The sequence below is a fragment of the Nothobranchius furzeri genome, chromosome 10 (assembly GCF_043380555.1).
Source record: "Nothobranchius furzeri strain GRZ-AD chromosome 10, NfurGRZ-RIMD1, whole genome shotgun sequence".
Lineage (NCBI taxonomy): Eukaryota > Metazoa > Chordata > Actinopteri > Cyprinodontiformes > Nothobranchiidae > Nothobranchius > Nothobranchius furzeri.
The window spans coordinates 56,389,037-56,408,828 of NC_091750.1; the positions used below are offsets into that span (position 1 = coordinate 56,389,037).

A 19,792-nucleotide genomic window follows, 5' to 3' on the forward strand; every position below is an offset into this window, starting at 1 on the left:
CACTGACACTAGTCAGTGACTTGATGCAATTTGCTGGATTCCTTATGTAGGAAACTTTTTTCCAATTGGCTTAATTAATTGACCTGTATTGGAATGTTTATTATGTGAAGTGCCTTGAGACGACTCTTGTCTTGATTTGGCGCTATATAAATAAACTTGAATTGAATTGAATTGAACTAACACGAAACACTGTTTTCTTTCTTCACATCTTCACCATTGGTCTACTGTACTTCTTTTCTTTTCAGTGATTTCCACAGCCAATCATCTGTCTCCTTTTAGTCCTATCTTCTGTATCCATCAACCTCACGCCAGCTAACTTCATGTCATGCTTTTTGGTCTTCTTCCCAGTTTTATGCCTGGTGGCTCCAGCCTCAGCATCCTTCTACCTTAATAATCACAGTCCCTCCTCTGGTCTACATATGTTCAAACCCTCTCAGTCTGGCGTCTCTAGCAATAGCTCCAAACATCCAACATAAGCTGTCCCTCTGATAGACTCATTCCTGATCCTATACTGTATATCCTCATCACTCCAAAACAAAACCTCAAAATCTTGAGCTCTCCAACCTTGAATAACCATGTGACCAAAGCAAGAACAGATGAAGACCCTTGAGAGGAAAGAGGAAATGAGGAAAGTCTATCAGAGCTCATTCATACCAATTAACCATTAATGTCAGGATGTCATACACGTGAATCTGATAGGGGTAATGATGTTAGTACATCAGGCCTGTGCATGTACACTCAGACACACACACACACACGCACACACATGCACGCACGCACCCATGCATGCACACTAGTTTTTATTACTTCCTCTGGTCCTGAGGCGATGAAGGCCAGAAGAACGGATTCAGCTGATCATGACTCTGATTTACAGCCAACACCTGCACACACACACACGTACGTGCGTGCACACACACACACACACACACACACACACACACACACACACACACACACACACACACACACACACGCACACACACACACACACACACACACACACACACACACACACACACACACACACACACACACAAAATCAATACTGAAACCATGCGTTGTGATGCAGTGCACCACCATCCTGCACACACTCCTGAACTCTGCAGCCAAACAAATGTGCAGCCTTGAAATTCCCAGCAAAAGAATAATTTACATTTAGTGCTCTAAAGATAAAAACAACAGAACAACCTGTCTTCTTTACCTGTCATGTAAAGGCACTTACACACTAGCACCGGCTCTACTTGGCCTGGACCGGGTTTGGAGTGTTCTCATTTAGGAAGCTTTGGATTTTACAGAGCGCAACTGAATGTCTTTTCAGCCCACTTTCTGAAGCGGTCTGCCTGGAGCCAAACTGGTACGACACACCCACTGCTGACAGATTAGCCTGCTCAAATTGACGTGTACCATTATGGGGGGGGGGGGGGGGGGGGGGCTCTGATTGGTGGATAGAATCAGCCTGCGGGTACTTCCCACATGCTCAGCTCATTATCGTTCTGGATGCTGTAGAGTTAACCAGCCTCTGACTGAAGCCGTTTTTCTCTATTTCTCACTGCTGTGGGGAGCACGCACACACACACACACACACACACACACACACACACACACACACACACACACACACACACACACACACACACACACACACACACAGTGCTGCCAGACACAGCAAAGCAGGATGCAAAATCTGAGTCACAGAGTCTCCAAAAGCAAGACTGCTCAGGCTGCTTTTGTTTAATAATGGAGAAACCGCGGACTTCTGGAGGAAGACAGAATACGGGGTTGTATCCAAAGAACACCGTACCAACTGTAAAGCATGGGGGTGTAAACATCATGCTCTGGGGCTGTTTTTCTTAAAAGGGACCAGTATGACTGATCTAGTAATGGAGAGACCAACGCTTTCCAAACCATTGAGCCAACATGAAGCAAATGGTATGAAATGGTTCAGTGAACCATTTGAACCAAATAACAAAATGAGCGACATCTGCTGGCCGACTTCAACATAGCATCAGTTTGGCACACGAAAGGCCATTGTGTGTGGCAATAAAATATGTCCAAAACTGTCAGTGTCTGTCTTTTAAAATCTTAATGTAGTTGTAACGTCCAGCAATGGTCAGTTTTTAGGTACAGCTTGACCATTCAACATCTGGTCAAAAAAGAGACACGAGACTGCATGTGTCCCCTTTAAATCAGCCTGCCTCCATCCCACCAGCTGGAGCTCGGAGCCTGCAGCTCTGAACACAGATAACGAATTGTCAAAAAAAAAAGTTCTCTCCTCAAGGTCCAATCTTTCAGAATTCTTCATGCCTCCATATAAGGAACACTCGCAGCCCGGATTAGTTGCTAAATAAAAGAATGATTTCCTAAATCGGATATGAACTTCTACAACTTATGAGCTAGATAGTGATTAAAAAAATGTTTGTTTATTACTACTTATAATAATTATAATATAATGAAATGTTTCATTAATCTGTGCGTTTTTACATCCAGAACTCAGCTCTCCTAGATACGGAAGTTCTGACTAACATCACATTCACACATAGATTCATCCATTCCAGTAAATGCTTAGTTAACTTATCATGTTTAATTGTTGGTAAAATATATTCTTACTTTTACAAACCTGACTCTTTTCTGAAGCAAAACGAAGTGTGTACAATACCTTAAAGACTGAAGGCAGAGAGGAAAATTATCTCAGCCTGACCCAAACAAATTCTTGTTATCTGAATCGGACGCCCTGGTAGCCTTGAGCGGCAAGCAAGATCCCCCCCCCCCCACCTGTGACTGTACAGTAGATGAGCGCCGTAGATGGCTGCTCTCGCTGGGGGAAACAGGATCCCAGCCCCACCCCTGCCTTCCTATTGGAGTCTCATGTTATGTTGTGTTGTCTGAAGTCTGTTGCGTATCTGTTGAGGTGGTTTTTTTGCAGAGCAAAGCTGCCCTCCTGCTGGAGGGTAACTCTGAAGTACTTTTTTCCCTCCACCTGAACCAGTCCTCATGTAACCCCTCTTATCTCTATTAAGGTAGCACGACTCAGGGTTGCAAATGACCACAGTCACCAATTCTTGTCATGTGTCTTGCCCATGTATGTCTGATTTCTGAATTGTGTGTACTGAAACTCTAATTTCCCTCTGGGATTAATAAAGGATTGATTGATTGATTGATTGATTGATTGATTGATTGATTGATTGATTGATTGATTGATTGATTGATTGGTTGATTGGTTGGTTGGTTGGTTGATTGGTTGATTGATTGATTGATGATTGATTGATTGATTGAATAAATAAAGAATCCTAGAATATTCTGATAAACACAGTAAAGACCAAGCAGGGTTGATATTCTATAGTTATATAGAGTATCACAGCTTATTGGTAAGAGGTAATATATGTTGAGCTCCTAAAGCACTCAATTTACCAAACCCTACATAGGTGTGTTACAGAGTGACTGTCCCAGCAAACAATATACAGCAGCACCAGCTGTGAACAGGGATGGGTCAGAGGAGATGGCTGCTGTGATCCCATGTTTCATTTTAATCATGGGGATGACTATTACAGGCTTTTGTTCTTGACCAAATACCTATTTTCCACCATAATTTCCTAATAAAATCTTTAAAATTCTAACAAATTGATTTTCTGGAATATTTTTTCTCATTTTGTCTCTCATAGTTGAGGTGTACTTATGATGACAATTACAGGACTCTATCATCTCAAATGGGAGACTAAATACTCCTTTGCCCCACCGTATGTAGAGAAAAACAAGCATCAGTTAATGAAATAGTTATTTGTTATTCCAGACATGCATCATGAGAGTTATTGCAATGGTGTGTGTGTGTGTGTGTGTGTGTGTGTGTGTGTGTGTGTGTGTGTGTGTGTGTGTGTGTGTGTGTGTGTGTGTGTGTCCTAATTAAGGATGTCTCATGAGGGTGATTGTTCAGCCCTCCAACATGTCTGAAGTCATCATGAGGAGAGAATGTAACCTTGAGGCAACCTCTGGATCTGCCACACGTAACAGACCAGCAGATTCACATTTAACCCAAGGGCGTCAGTTTGTTTTCAGAATTGCTGGGGACAATAACCATACACTTGAGTGGGGTTTAAAAATTGCTGGGGACAATAAAGTAGGCTAGCTCAGGGGTAGGCACGCCGCGGCTCTGGAGCCGCATGCGGCTCTTTCATCCATCTGATGCGGCTCTCTGTGCTTGTAAAATAATGAATGGATATTTAAATAAAATGCTTTATATTTTACTGCATTAATTTTACATCTGTATGCCAATTCTAAATGTAAAGATTGTCTGCGTAAACCTGAACAGGCCCAACCCGGTCTTACTGTGAGACCGGGTTGACGCGTCACGCTTGTGCGTAATCATATCGGCGCTTCTGAGCTGCTTTCTGACCTTCCCCACCTACAAAGTTTAATTACAACAATCAAATGTGACAGAGCCTGGATTTGTATTCTGAACAGTCTAAACATGTTTTAAAAAGAAACGTATGACAAAAGTGGCACCTGCTCAGTAAAACCACCAACAGGGTGAAAAATACCAAAAACTGAAGGCAGAGACGGGCTACAACTTCTGGATCCACTTTATATAAATCATTTTATTGATTATCGTCTAATGAAAGATAACTTTGACGTACACGAGCAACCAGGCGCGTTGCAAGCTTTTCAAAAGTGTGGGGGACGTTGTCTGTGCCTAAAATAATTCCATGTTATTCATCTTGTTAGTGTAATTTCCATAATAGCGGAGCAGGTGCAGATTTTAGACGCGTCACACATGTCTCCGTTTTAAACATGTTTAAACTGTTCAGAATACAAATCCAGACTCTGTCTCGTTAGACTGGTGTAACTAAAGTTTGTGCTGAATGAAACTTTACATTAAACCATGCTGAAAAGAAAAGGATCTGATTAAATTGTTTCCCCCTCATTTACAGTCATGGAGTACAGTGCAGTGCGCGTGGCTCTGGGGTTGATCAAGTTTAATTGTAACATTAATGTGTTACTGGACACGCTGGTCTGGTTGGTTAGACCAGTGTTTGAAGTGGAAAACACACACACACACACACACACACACACACACACACACACACACACACACACACACACACACACACACACCAATTAAAATAATGCTGATAGTGTGGACTAGAAGCCAGGTGATGGTTTACGTATTTAAATGATGATCAGGCTGCTGTAAAATGTAATCTCCATCCACATCCAGACACAATTATCCTCTATTCTTTCTCTATTTGCTCTGCTCTTGTCTGGGCTGACGTAGCTGACGGTGCGCGCGGCGCGCCTAACTAGCGGCTGATGCACATTTTACGCATTTGGAGAGATGGGCTGGACGCTTTGCTTTTACTGGAAGATGGTCCACTTAACGCACGGGTGTAGACTACATATTAATGACAAATGAATGAAAATTAAATTGTGAGTTTTTACTTCATATTTTATAAATTAAAATGACGGGGGAAAACATTTATGACGTCTTTTTAGACTAAATTTTCTAGCGCGACCTGCCTGCTTCACTAAGTCACTGCTTATTAAGGTCCATCCAGAATTACCGTGGCCTACCCAAAAATGAAAACCTGGCGCCGCGCCTATTATAAACCTCTGCAAATGGTTGTTCTTCACTTTATCAAACTCAGACTTTGTACAGCTAATGTCAAGATGTAAAATTATGAATTCAGTCGAGCTCTTCCGTCCCTCCCTCTTCTGCTCTCCTGGAAACCCGACATCGGCTGTTAGAAGCGGGAGGTGAAGAAGGAGATGAGGCAAACAGAGTGAGTGCGACATAAAAGAAACCAGACTGGTGTGGAGGTGAGCAAAACAGCTGGAAAAGTGTGGGTGTTGAATCCCCCACGGGTGCGATGCCCCCGGCTGCTGTCACCTGTTGTGAGCAGCGCTCTGCTGTCTGAGGGTAGGCCCCGCCCGCAACGCTGCGGTTGCTGCGGTGTTTTCTTTACCGTGGGAAACGGGTAATAATGGCTCTTTGATGGGAACAGGTTGCCGACCCCTGGTATAAGATCTGAGCTGGTAAAACAAAAATCCTCATCAGCAGGCTTTTTTTAAAGTGGGGGGGACACAGCTGCCAATCACAAATTTTGCCGGGGACATGTCCCCGGCGTCCCCGGTTAAAATGATGCCTATGATTTAACCGCAGCACCTCGTGGCTCCAGTTATCTAAAATGCCTTCTATACTTTTTTCATTTTGAGGTATTTGAGTATATTTTTTTAACTGAAGTTCATCTTCAGGCAGCAGAGTTTACTTTCTGTTTGCTGAGCTCCTTATCTTAAAGCTGACAAGCTATGCTCTGCTGTGCCATCACTGGCAGTTGTTTGCATTAATTGCAAGCTTCTAATATCTCTATAATATATCTGATATTATTCACAGATTAGCTGCCTTACATGCCTGTTTGTCTTTTTACCATTTACATCGATGCAAATTTCACACATGATGGAAACGAGGGACGCAGATGAATGCATAACTAGATGCCTATTACCATTTATGTACGCTTATTATTACTTGTTAATGCCCACCCTGGATAATAAATAGTTTATAAAAAGTATCAGACATAAATATATATAAATGTTATATTTTCCCTCATATGACAAACTAATTATTGCACTTTGAGAAGTATAGTCAAGCACAGCTGCCCAGTTGAAAACATGCTAAGTGTCAAGCCTGATGATTTTAAATTCAGTTAAATTGTTTAAAATAAATCACTCTTATCCAATTCACGCAGCAGAAACTCCTGGATGATTCAATTTAAACCTAAACTTCATTCAGAGTAACTTCATCAGTGCCAGTGCAGAATAATGAACCCAGTGGTCGAGCTGACAGATGTAAGAGAATCGACTTCATCCTCGGAGAAGGTGGAGGTTCTGCGTTTGTGTCTTTACCATTCAGCTCCAGGGCTTACATGTGAAATCAGTAAACTTTTATCGATGGACTTTATTTTCCCTCTTTAGGGATTGTCTTGCCATTGCCAACCACAAACACATGCACACGTGCACAAGTGGCGAATCATGCATCTTTACGTGGTGCACCTAATTCAATAAATCCCAAGTCTATTTTTAGATCTATTTACTATACAAACCTTTCTCAGTGGCCTAGTGGTAGAGTGTCCGCCCTGAGACTGGGAGATCAGGGGTTCAATTCCTGGTCGGGTCATACTAAAGACTTTGAAAAAATGGGACCCAATGCCTCCCTGCTTGACACTCAGCATTAAGGGGTTGGATTGGGGGGTTAAACCACCAAATAGTTCCCGAGCGCGGCTGTGTCTGCAGCTCACCGCTCCCCCAGGGGATGGGTCAAATGCGGAGAACAAATTTCGCACACACACCTGTGTGTGTGACAACTAATGGAACTTTAACTTTAGAAAAACACAACTTTTATTACAGAAAACACTTGTTAAAGCTGAGGTCATTTGTTTGAAATGTTTATAGATTAAATGTAAATGCTTAATGAGACAATGTGTAGTTTTTACCGTTAATCTCTGGAAATATCCATAAAATGTTGTTTAAAATGAATAAAATGATGTCCAGTTGTTGAAAAATATTGGCAGCTTCATAACATATGACCATAAAAATCAGGTCTAAAGTACATAGGGCGCGGGTCTAGCGTCTTTAAGAGACAACATAGTAGATGCCATGTTTTCTTCTGGCCGGCTCGGGTTCCTGCGTTTGTCGATGACATCAAACTAGATGATTGGCTGGATTTATGACTTACAGATGTTATGTTAGCACATTCAAAAACATTTAAGCAGTAAGAAACTTGAATTTAATGACAAAAGTGCTAACCTCTTTCCAAAACCTATGTGAAAGAACAGAATCAAAAAGAGGTGCAATATATTTTGGACGAGCGGTATTGCCGTGTAATGACGACGTCCTCAGCAGGCGCAGGACCCCGAGAAGATCTGGAAACTACAGCGTTGGAAAACTACAATCGGTATTGCATTCTCTCGGTTGAATTAACTGAAGGGCCATCAAAGTCTGAGGAGTCTCACCGAGGTAACAACATTTACTGTACTGTTTTTCTAAACTAGCAACAGTCATGGCGATGTGGTGTAAAACTACCCTGAGATGTATGTACTGCCCCCTGTTGCCAGGAAACTACACACCGCCACTTTAAATTTGACCATCTGACCCCGTAATTTTTAATAATTTACATTTCCTCTTAGTTTGTTCCCTGGCCTCTATGGCAAAAAGAATAATTTAAGCAAGCCAGAGCATTGACCAGATGAGTTGCATATCCACAAGAGGAAGCTGTCATTCAACGAGAGTGTGCCCCAGTCCCCATTATGCAACGAGAAGTGAAGCACTGATGCACACTAACACAGCATGAATGTTAACTTGTGTCAGTCTTTAAACGTCAAACTAACTGTAGAAGAACAGGGAGGGGAACAAAAAGGGATTCATCCTGAAGCTAAGTGGTTAGTGTAGTGTACGCTACATTGGACTATTGTTTTAGCCTGTTTTAGCGTTAGCAACAATCTGGAATGGGTCCTGCCAGATGTTCCCCGGCTTGAACGCTGTGGGATTGATTAAAATGAGTGATTTGCAGCTCCTGCAGAACTAGATGCAGGCTCAAGAGACAATCCTGAAGCATGGCTTTCAGCTTCTTCCTGAAGGGGAGGGGAATAGGGCAGGTGCTACTGCCGCTCAGATTTCTAAATCTACTCCTCCTCTACTTAGATAGTTGTAAATCAAGGTAACTTCGATTTTAAGAAAAACAAAAATCTGCTTTTCTTACATTTTTACTGACCTAACCTGATGTAAAATCACGGTTTCTTTCTTACCTGTAAGATACATTTCCTCCCCTTCTTGGAACATCATTTGACAGCGTGCACACTTGGCACAGCTGGGGTGGTAATGCTTCCCTCCAGCCTGCAAATGAAATACAGCAGGAGAAAAAGAACAGTGAAAAGGGAAAGAAATGAGTCGCTAAGAAGCAATAAAAGACAACACAAACTGGAAGATGATAAAAGGGAGAAGATGAGAAACAGAAAACAAAGAGGAAAAGGAGACATGCGATAACAGTATTGCTTTGCACAAAGTTTCTACGTCAGTTTAAGGTTCAGTTGTTAAAAGAAAGAGCTTTTAGGGCTAAATAAGACAAATAAACTAAATTATTAAAGGGATGAACACATTCAATACTTCCATTTGCTTTATCATTTACACACACACACACACACACACACACACACACACACACACACACACAAATACACACATACACTCACACACACTGAGTTGGGGAATGGACCGCACACACCCACACAGACACAGAGCTGGCGATAAAACCGGCTGGAGCTACAACTGGAGGGGATGGGGATGAGCGAATGCCTACAAACAGAAAACACATAAATGAGGCACAGACAAAGGACACATAAGGGTGCTATGAGACACAAAAGGAAATCTAGAGAGGGATGGAGGACACCAGGAGGCACATGAAGGAAGGGGCAGACGCAGACCATGACACCTAAACCTTAATGTTTTACTATTTATAACCTCCCCCTCACCCTTTTCCTAACCTTAACCCTCTTGCTACCTAAAATGTTACTCTCACTGTAATCAAGCCTTTGTTTCCCATGCTTTCTGACTGTGAATTTGTGTATTTGCCACCCAAGGGGAACGTTGGAACATACCATCTGGTGAGGGGGAGGTTACAAATACCCTCTACTTTTAACCTCCACCTTGGTAGTTGAAACCTCCCCCTCGCATTGCCTCGGTCCAAACCCGACCAATGACGAGGCGGCTCCCGCCGTTCACTTCATAGAGCCAGCTTTTAGAGCGATCAACACATCACTAATGTGTTAGCTAGCAACATGGTTAAGGTTAGGATAGGGGTGAGGGGAAGGTTAAATAACAGGAAGATGAGGTTAGGGTGAGGTACAATGAGCTTGTTTGGTGCCCTGGCTGCGGATATCCCATCGCGTCAGTTTTATGCTGCGTTGGGATCTGCAGTCAGAAAAGGGAAAAACCCCTTGTCACACATAAGTGACGAAAAAGGGCACTTTTGGCATCAGGGGTCTCAAGCAGAGGGTGGCTGACCAAGCGTTTGTTTTTGACGCGCTGGGAGTGAGAATGTGTTGGTCTCCTTGTCTGCATCCCTCCTCATGTGCCTCCTTGTGTTCATTCCTCAGGCCGCGCCAGTTTTTTTTCCCCTTAGGTGTTTCCCCCAGGTTTCAGCGTCCCTGTGTGTCCCCAACCCCCTCCTGGCTCTCTAGTTTTCCGTTACATTTTTCCTTAGACACCTTTTATCATTAGTCTTCTGTTGTGTTTTATCTAGTCTGTTTTCTCCCTCTAGTTCATTTTGCTCCCTTCCCCATTTTTAGGTCTGGTTTCCTCCCCTGCTCCGTTGTGCTCCTCCTCTGTTTATTGGTCTCACCTGTGCACAATTCCCTAATCACCCAGCCCTTGTGTATATAACCCTGTCTGCGTCACGGTGTGGTTGTAGGTCCATTGTTTGTGTCAGCGTTGACCCCCCCCCCCCTCACCCCCCCCCCCACCCCTCCCTTTGGTCTCTAGGATTTTTTGGACTCGAGAAAGCTCTACATCAAATAAAAGCCATTATCTACTTACTAAATGTATATTTATTTATTGGTTTGACATTGATGTCTCAGTTAAAGGAGATTAATCTATGGCTAGTGTAAACACCAATAAGATTTAATAGAGAGAGGAGGTCTTTCCTGGGGGGTCCAGTGGGTTGGCCAGTAATTTTCCTAGTGGGGATCTTGGCCACCCGTTGGGGAAGACACTGCTTGGATAAAATGTGCAGTTTATATCAACTTCCTTCTCCATCCTTGCAATGAGCTCAGTGTGTGCCTCCAGGACAATAAAAGCAATGTGTGGTTCCCGTAATGGGACAAAATATCATAATTGGCCATTTTAAAGCTTTTGTTTTTGTTTATTTGGCATTACATTCCATTATATAAAAAACAATAAATAAGAACGTGAGTTCATAGCAAAGAATTCATACGAAAGACTACATTCTTCTTAGACTAGCTTTGGCTGTGACTTAAGTTTTTAATAAAATTAATCTGACAACTTTATCTCCACCTCGAGAGTACTCAAACAGAGTTCCAACATATCCCAACGTTACTGGCCCCGATATAAAACCTGCAGGCGGTTGTCTTATTCTGATCATAAAAATGGGAACTAGTTAGTCAAAATGTTATGGTTTAAATGCACAAGGAACAAACGCTCTCACCTCCAGCACTCGGCCACTGATGTACCCGTTACAGCTTTCACACCTGATCCCAAACTGAGCGTGGTAGTCAGTCTCACAGTAGGGTACCCCATCTCTGTCACACACAGGAGAAACCTCCTTTTACCTCCAGGCTTTTTGCAGCTTTTCTATTATTAGTCATATTTTCCAAATGTAGAAAAAACAAGTAAGCATCAAATAGTCGTGATTTTCAGAACAGGGGATCAAAGTTACCTAAAAAGTCCTAATAATGTACCGTGCACATAGAGGATTAAGTCACATACTTGCTGATGTATTCTCCAGTGAGAGCACAGCTGCATGTCCCACATATAAAACAAGTGACGTGCCACTGTCGCTCCAAAGCCAGCAGAGACTGACCCTGTTTGATCTCCTCACCGCACCCTGCACAGTCTGAAGGACAGAGCATAGTGAAGTACATTGGCGACATCTGAGACATTTATTCACATGTAAACAATCTGCAGCCTTTCTGACCCCTCACTTCCTTCTTTTTATCATTCCTGCCTGTTGTGACAGGCCCACTGATTCTGCCAGATGGAGACTCCAGGACATGCCTGTCAAGTGTGTGTGTGTGTGTGTGTGTGTGTGTGTGTGTGTGTGTGTGTGTGTGTGTGTGTGTGTGTGTGTGTGTGTGTGTGTGTGTGTGTGTGTGTGTGTGTGTGTGTGATACTCTGCTTTGGGATGGCACAGCTCCTCTTGGAGAAAAGTCTCCCATGCTAGCACTTCTGTTGTATAAAAGTGCAGCAAAAAAATCCCTGCAGTTGCTGCCATATTGCTGTTTGTAGGTTTGTTTGTTTTTTCTGCATCTGTACGTTTGGGATGTGGAGCTAAACTGAAATTAAACTAAATTTTCACAAAACTGTGTGCATGAAAAGAATAATTTATTGAAGCTGTAGTTTTTTTTAACTCCCACCTGACTTTTCATTCATGATGACGATATCAGACTTCACGTGTTTTAGAATAATCGCCCCACTTGTCTCGATCCCTGATGTCAGCAAATCTATACAACATATTGCGCTCCCTACAGAAGCAGAGTGTGGAATAAAAGTGTGCACGTTTAATATCTGAGTGCATGTTTGTTTCTCACAGCTCGGTCCGTGGACTTTAACAGGCTTGTCGCGTTTCAGAGAGTGCGAGCATTGCTGACACACACACTTTTTCCCACAGAAGGTCACTTTGTCTCCAATTGGGAATGGGCTCCTGAGAACACACATATAAATAAATAAATAAATAAATAAATAAATAAATAAATAAATAAATAAATAAATAGAAACTATATCTGTACTTTCAGAGAAGAGAATACATTCATAATCAGAATGAATGTAGTCTTTAAGCTCCAGTTGGACGGTGTTGGACTGAGTGAATAAGAGTGAATATGATAACCTAGCTAGTCATGTGTAAATATAATGTAGCCACGACCCATAGACAGAGCTCAGTCAAGGATGGAATCTGTTGTCTTTTAAACTGTCTCCGCGCTAGGACCAATCAGAGCAACAAACGCTTTCATGGCTATTTAGAACTCAGTCAGTGACAGTCCACCAGACACCGTCAAAGTAGAAGATGGAGAAGTTCCTCAATCTGCTCATGTCTCAAAGGAAAGCCCAAGTCTACATCGTCTAAAGTTGATGCCAAAGCAGTTTTAAATGAGCGCTGTTCCTGAGCCTCCATCATAGTTTTGCATCTCGGCCGTATTTGTAAAAAATGAATAAATAAAAGCTCTGCCGTAACGGTGGTAAATCCACCTATCATCTCTGTACAAACATAGCGCACTGTGATTGGCCCGACCTAAACTAAGCTAAACCAATGGCAGACCTGCTGAGGCTACAATGAAGCATGACTAGACCGACCTGCAGAACTAAATCTTTAAAACTGCAGCGGTTTGTCTGCATTTCTAGGCTATGATCCCGATGCCATAGGATATTTTTGTTTTGTTCAAAAGTTCCGGCTCACAGATCTTATAGGTGGTATAAGGACTAATCACCTCCTTCAATCAAAGAAAATGTTAAAACCTGTATCTGTAACCTCAAACAGCAAGTGGTGTTTGTAGAAAATGTTCTGAATGATGATCACATATGTGAAACTCACAAAGGAATCATATAAAAATGTGCTTTGCCTGTTTGTTGTGCAGCTTGCTCACACACGAACACACTTACTTACCTGCAGACGCTGCAGACAAAACAATGCGGGTGGTAGGTCCTCCCCAGAGCCGACACCACCTCTCCAGTGATGTACTGGTCACAGCTGTCACACTGAGTCCCGTAGAGCCGCTGGTAGTCCTCCGTACAGATATACTCTCCAGAATGATGGAAGAAACCAGAGTGCACCAAGTCACAGCCGCACACTAGACAACAGAGAGAACTACAGTAGATCACATTCATGATAACAGTTAGGGAAACAAAAATGTATAAAATACATAAAACTGTTTGACAAGTGCAGCTTGTATTTATGCATAATAATAATAATCATTGTAAAATTAATATTTCTGTGTGATTGCTTATCCAAAAACATAAACATATGACGATCCATGCAATCCTAACATGATAAACAAAGACAATATCTTCTACAAGATGTGAAGGATGGCTGAAGAGAGAGGAAAAGTCTGAATGCGGAGACGGCAGTGTCTCCATCCTGGCTTGCTGTGTTGTCTTACTGTCAGTATTTTATCTTGTGTTACCAGCTCCAAGTTATATATATATATAGTTATATATATGTATATTGATAGGTAATTTTAATTTTATCCCATATTACCTTAAAGGACGACACACCCGGAGAGAGAGAGTAAATTGATTATTTGTAATGTCCATGTGCGCGGCTCAACATGCGAGAAGCTGGACGCAACCAACCAGCCCCAGCCCCTACTAATCCCACCAGCTCTGCATGCCCGCATCCTCCACCAATATGTTAGGTAATATTTAATCTCCATAACCCTGGAACCTGAAATAAACACTCTTGACAACATGGAAGACATTTTACCCTGAGTCCCCAAAATAAAAGAGAGTTAACGCAGGGAAAAACCTCCTCCGAGGCTTTTCCCCCGTCACTCCCAAGTCTCCTCAGTTTCCCAAGGGCTTTATTCAGCAAAGGATGGAGAAGGCGGGGCCTTCTCAGGTTACAGAGGCACAGAGGTTTCCTTGGAAATCCACAATCAACATCCTTGACTGCAAACGAGCTTCTCTGCTCAACCTTTCATGAACAGCCACAGTTGGCAAACACAGAGATTCATGAAGTGTTAATAACACAAAATGGGCATCTTTTAGGCCTCAAAAAGGTACAATTATAAAAATACCCAACATATATATATATACATATATATGTATATATATATAACTATATATATATATATATATATATATATATATATATATATATATATATATATACATATATATGTATATATGTATATATAGTTATATGCATATAACTGTATATATATATATATATATATATATATATATATATATATATATATATATATATATATATAGTTATATATATACATATATATACATATATATATATGTATATATATATATATATAACTATATATATATATATATATATATAGTTATATATATACATATATATACATATATATATATGTATATATATATATATATATGTATATATATATATATATATAAAACTATATATATATATATATATATATATATATATATATATATATGTATGTATATATATATATATATATATATATATATATATATATATATATATACATATATATGTATATATATATATATATATATATATATATATATATATATATATATATATATATATATATATATAGTTATATAGTTATATAATGGCAGGCAGAATTCTTGGCGATGGTCAGGCGTGGAAACGAGGTCGAGAGACTATCCATCAGGCAGGATGACAAAAGGCTGGAAGCTCTACTAGCAGAGACGTTCAATAGTCTGGCAGAGCGCTAGTGGTTGACTGTGGAAGCTGGTGAGGCAGGTGTGTGGCATGAGCTTGATGGTGAGTTGACTGTGGTTGCTGGGGAAACAGGGCTTGGCTGGAGCTTGATGAGGGGACCAGGTGTGATGCATGACGGCTGATGAGGTGAATGATGGTGCATGGAGGTCAGGGCATGGCAGGATCATGACAGTAGATACCACAAGTATATTCAGAAGGAGGTCAGATCTTCTTCCATCATGTACTAACTTCAGTGAAATAGCTGTTCAGAAAAAATATGATCAATTTTCAACTAATTGATAAATGAGAAACGTTTTAGAAAGTTTTTCCACTTATTTTTACCTTTTGGGACTGAGATAAAGCTCATTTGTGTCCATAGAAAATTAGATGCATTTAAGTACTTTTACATAGTCTGCATTTTGTGACAGTCCTGAAGAAAAGTGAGTGCTGTGTGTTTACTACAAGTATTCTGACAAGGTGATGAATGACTTTTATTTAGCAAGTGCAGTTCTCCAGCCAAATCCTTTTTTCTGGTCCAGATGATCCATCATTGAGGAGGCCCCTGCTCTGCTGGATGGTTAAACAGTTTAAAAGGAGTTGAAGCACATTTAGACCTTTGCCATTAATTATTTGAACATTGTTTACTGTTACGAGAAAAAAAATCATATCATTATTAAAGTCATAATATAGTTCTTAAACGTAAATAATTTCCCTATCACGTATTGTCCCTGCAGCTCTGCAGAAGTCAGCACACTATATATATTTGACACAGCCATAATCAGTAGTGTGCAGGAATAGAGAATGAAGGTCTGTGCATGCAGCGGAAATAGTATCTATATGATAGAGCTGTAATTGAACCGTAGGTTAGGCATTTGAAAGGCAGCCAGCCGATCAAGATATCTGACAGTGAATTTAGTGTCCTCTCTGTAATTAAGCTAATGGCTTTAAAACCAGTGGAGTGAATGAATCTGGGTTGATCCAAGTGTTAAGAGGCTCTGATGGAGAGTGAGACGGCAAGAAAAATATGGTATACTAAAGCTGAGGCGGTGTAAAGACGGTGTACTCGTTTTAAATGCTTTGGAGACCTGCCTGCAGCCTATGAATCAATACACTTTCATTAAGGAGAAAATGTATAAGGAAGTTTGATTAAAAACATTTCTTTACGATCTAATTTATATTTAACTTCAATTTAGTGCAAACTTGATCATCACGTACACCAGAGGTTCTGTCTGCAGAGAGGATGCTTTCATTGCCAACATCTCAGAGAATTCAAACACTGCATCCAAATTTATATATGGAGTCACATCAGGCCAAAGGATTTTCTTTGAATGGATCCTGTGAGCTGTAATCCAGTATGCATGTGTGATCAAATAAAGTTCCCCCAGAATCAATCGATGCACCACAAAAAGTAAGCAGCTTTCAAAATCACTTAAGATTAGTCAAACTTTAGAATTAAAGAGGTACTTCACTGGGAAACCATTTTTAAACCTATTTTTGAAAATGATTGAGTTTTTCATGCAGGCTGAACATGAAAACAGTCTCCCTGTCTCTTGCATTAGCTTCTGACAGAAAATAGACAGTGAAACTCTAGGATTAGAAAATCCTGACAGATCTACGTCGCACTGTCACTTAACATTCAGGAACTCATCCTTCTTGAGTCACGACGGGGAAGTCTGTTGTTGGTTTTTCAGGAAATAGGACTCCAAATTGTTTGAAGCTACGTTCTCCTCCCTTTATTTCATTTGAACTGTTTATAATCTAAAATATGTGTTTGAGAAGATGTTCTTCTCATATTACCACACAACTGTAACTGAACTGAATGTTTTCCTTCAGAAAAAACTAGGGCAACGTCTCTAACAAAGTCATAATGTGTTGTTCATGGAAAAGCCGCTTTCTCCCAACTTTGAAATGCCAGCCTGACCTTTATTAACTTACAGAATTAAAGCTGCTCCCAGAAAAAAATAAGCTGGTGCAACAAGCAGCCATGCCCTAATTCATATTTGCCCCAACATGATGTGATATAATAATAAACCATCAAATTAACAGGCCTCCTAATAGATTTTCCGACTTCTTTGTGTCTCCTGACTCATACAACTCACTCTCGAGGACCCTGACGGAGTCTGCGTGTTCACTTCTCCTCCTGCTGAAGGCATTCACACATAAATCACGCTCTGAATGAAAAGCCTTTGTGATGGTGGAGAAAAACTGAAGTTTAGGCTTGACCTCTCTGAAGTCATATTCGGTAAGAACAACCTAAACTCATGAATAAGAGAGAGAGAGAGAGGAGCCAAACTCATTAGAAACCTTTAGCTTTCAAACAGAAAATGAGAAAGAAGAAATTGTTTTTTTTTTTTGCGTTATTTATTTATTTATTTGGGGAAATGGGGCTATTATGTAGAAATGATCATATTAATGTTGAGGTGATATCATCAATAATAACAAAAATAATAATAATTATTGTTATTATTATTATTTGTTTAACTTGAGTTATTATTAAAGAATCTGCTCCACCATGCAAAGATTAGTAATAAATTAGATTTTTCTTTTTTAATTATTTAATTTTACTTAATTTGTGAATTTGAAGCAAAGACATTTCTTCGTTATTGTACATGGAACATCCAAATCAATAGCTTCAGACATTTCTGCTTCTAGAAATATTTTTCTAAATGTCAAAATTCTAATTTTCTCAATAAGGATGTCAGAAAAGTCCACTTAAGAGTTTAATTTTTCATTTAATCTGGAAATGTGTGTCAACTAGTAAAGTCGGAACTTTTTTTTTGATCTAGTCATTCTATTAATTTAAAAAAACTTATATTTCTGTGACATTTGAAACGTAGAACGATTTACGTTTCACTGAAATATTTTCTTCCTCTGGTAGAGTGTGTCTTTGAGGATATGATTAAATTAAAGGTTTTATTTGAAGCCTTTGGAGTGTGATATAATAGCGGGAGAAAATGTCACAGCAGAGAATTAGAGGCATCTAAATGAGGAAAAGCTGCCGTCTATTATTCCCTCTCTGCCACGCAACATGTTACTATTTCATGACGAGTCAGAAGAAATCCTCCTGATGCCACTTGCTGACTGAAGTTTGCTGTTCAAACAGGTCAAAGGCTTGTCAGACGTTTCCTGTCAACAGAAAAACGGCCTCAGGACCGCGTGACCTCCCCTGACCCCATCTGTTGTCCCAGACTGAAGGTTTTCTACATTTACCTGCTCTGACTCAGCATCAGGCAGTTTCTCCTGGAGCCAAATCAAACATGGCAGCTCAACGAGAGATGTTTCGTTCTGATCACAATCTCACTGGTCTGCTGATTAAAATCAAGAACCAGTTGAATGAACAGAAATGTGTCACAAATCTAATGAGTCCCAAGATAAAATCCTTTCTCTCCAGTGTTTTATTCCAACCAGTCATATTTCTAAAAAAGAAAGAAAGAAAGAAAGAAACAAAGAAGTGGCTCAAAATTATATTCCATTCTCAAATGTTTGGGAAACTCATTTAATAAATACATTTGCAGTGGTCTCTGGTAAGAATTAATGCCTTGCAAGCCGAAAATGGGGCAAAAAAAGCCCAGAACAACTTGCATCAGCACCAGAGTGTCTGCTGCAGCAGAGTGGCACAACGCCTGATATTTGGACATCTCGCCTCGGATTGGATAACAGCAACACAACTCTAGCACTGACTTGCAACATGGATGTTTTATCTCCACAAACAACACCAGCCTGAAGGAGCTTTTTTATATGGTGCTAATGGTTAGCTTCTAATGCAGGAAATAGACTATTTTCATTATTCAACAATAGAATTTTTAACTTTTCCTTTCTTCCGTTAATTTTTTTTATCAGCATCTCATATGTTACTTGCCTATGTTCATCTGTAGTATGTAGAAGGAAATAAAGTCTCCAGATGTTTCTGAAATGAGATTAACAGGCTGAGGTTGTCGACATAAAAAAGTTCACAAAGTACATGTAATTAAAAATGTCGAGCACCTCGTCTTTGTTATTCAGCCTGATGTTATTTCTAAAAGCAGGAAGATCAAAAGTTCTGAGATGCAGCTGCATAGCAGAGCTGATGGAGGAGTCGGTCTTTTAGTTTGTCCTTGAAGTTTCTGCTCAGGAAACAGCCAAGCGATGCGTGACTAAGAATACGCTTCCACAGGAAAAAAAATGATCCTAAACTAGGTTACACTTTGCTGTTAACTTTATGAGAATGTGTCCTCTTCTTTTTCGGACATTACTGGACTCTTATTTTAGGCAGAATGTGAGATGAAATGTGAAAAAAGCACGACAGGAGTTTAAGAGAGCCAGGACAGGTGAAGGGCATGACGTGTGACGTGAAGAAGAAGACGTGAGCAGATGAGACAGAACGGCCCTGGGGAAGCATCAGTGAGGCTATTGATCTGTGCTTTTAACACACATCTGCCTTCCTGTTACTCTCTTTTCTCCTTTATTTGCATCATTACCCCAGGATGAGTTTCTTTATGTTGCTTCTTTTAATTCAACAAACAAGGAGGTCTGAGTTAAAGACAATAAAGCAGCACACTTGGACTCTAGTTTAGCTGGTGGATTCACATTTTTCAGACAAAACTGCATACTTATATAACCTGCTGAAGGTGGATGGAGCATATAAATCGTTATGAA

General features: G+C 40.4%; 1 protein-coding gene across 5 annotated transcripts in view; it reads right to left on the bottom strand.

Annotated features, from left to right (window-relative positions):
- The window catches only part of LOC107386751 (actin binding LIM protein family, member 3), a 64,296-nt gene that overhangs the window by 32,527 nt on the left and 11,977 nt on the right, over positions 1-19,792 (bottom strand). For all 5 annotated transcript variants that reach the window (XM_054731092.2, XM_070555820.1, XM_054731095.2 and 2 more), the window contains 5 exons: positions 13,376-13,559; positions 12,306-12,418; positions 11,485-11,611; positions 11,204-11,297; positions 8,790-8,877 (listed from right to left, as the gene is read on the bottom strand). In XM_054731092.2, the coding sequence (XP_054587067.2) occupies positions 8,790-8,877; positions 11,204-11,297; positions 11,485-11,611; positions 12,306-12,418; positions 13,376-13,559 (606 nt within the window). The remainder of the gene's footprint in view (positions 1-8,789; positions 8,878-11,203; positions 11,298-11,484; positions 11,612-12,305; positions 12,419-13,375; positions 13,560-19,792) is intronic.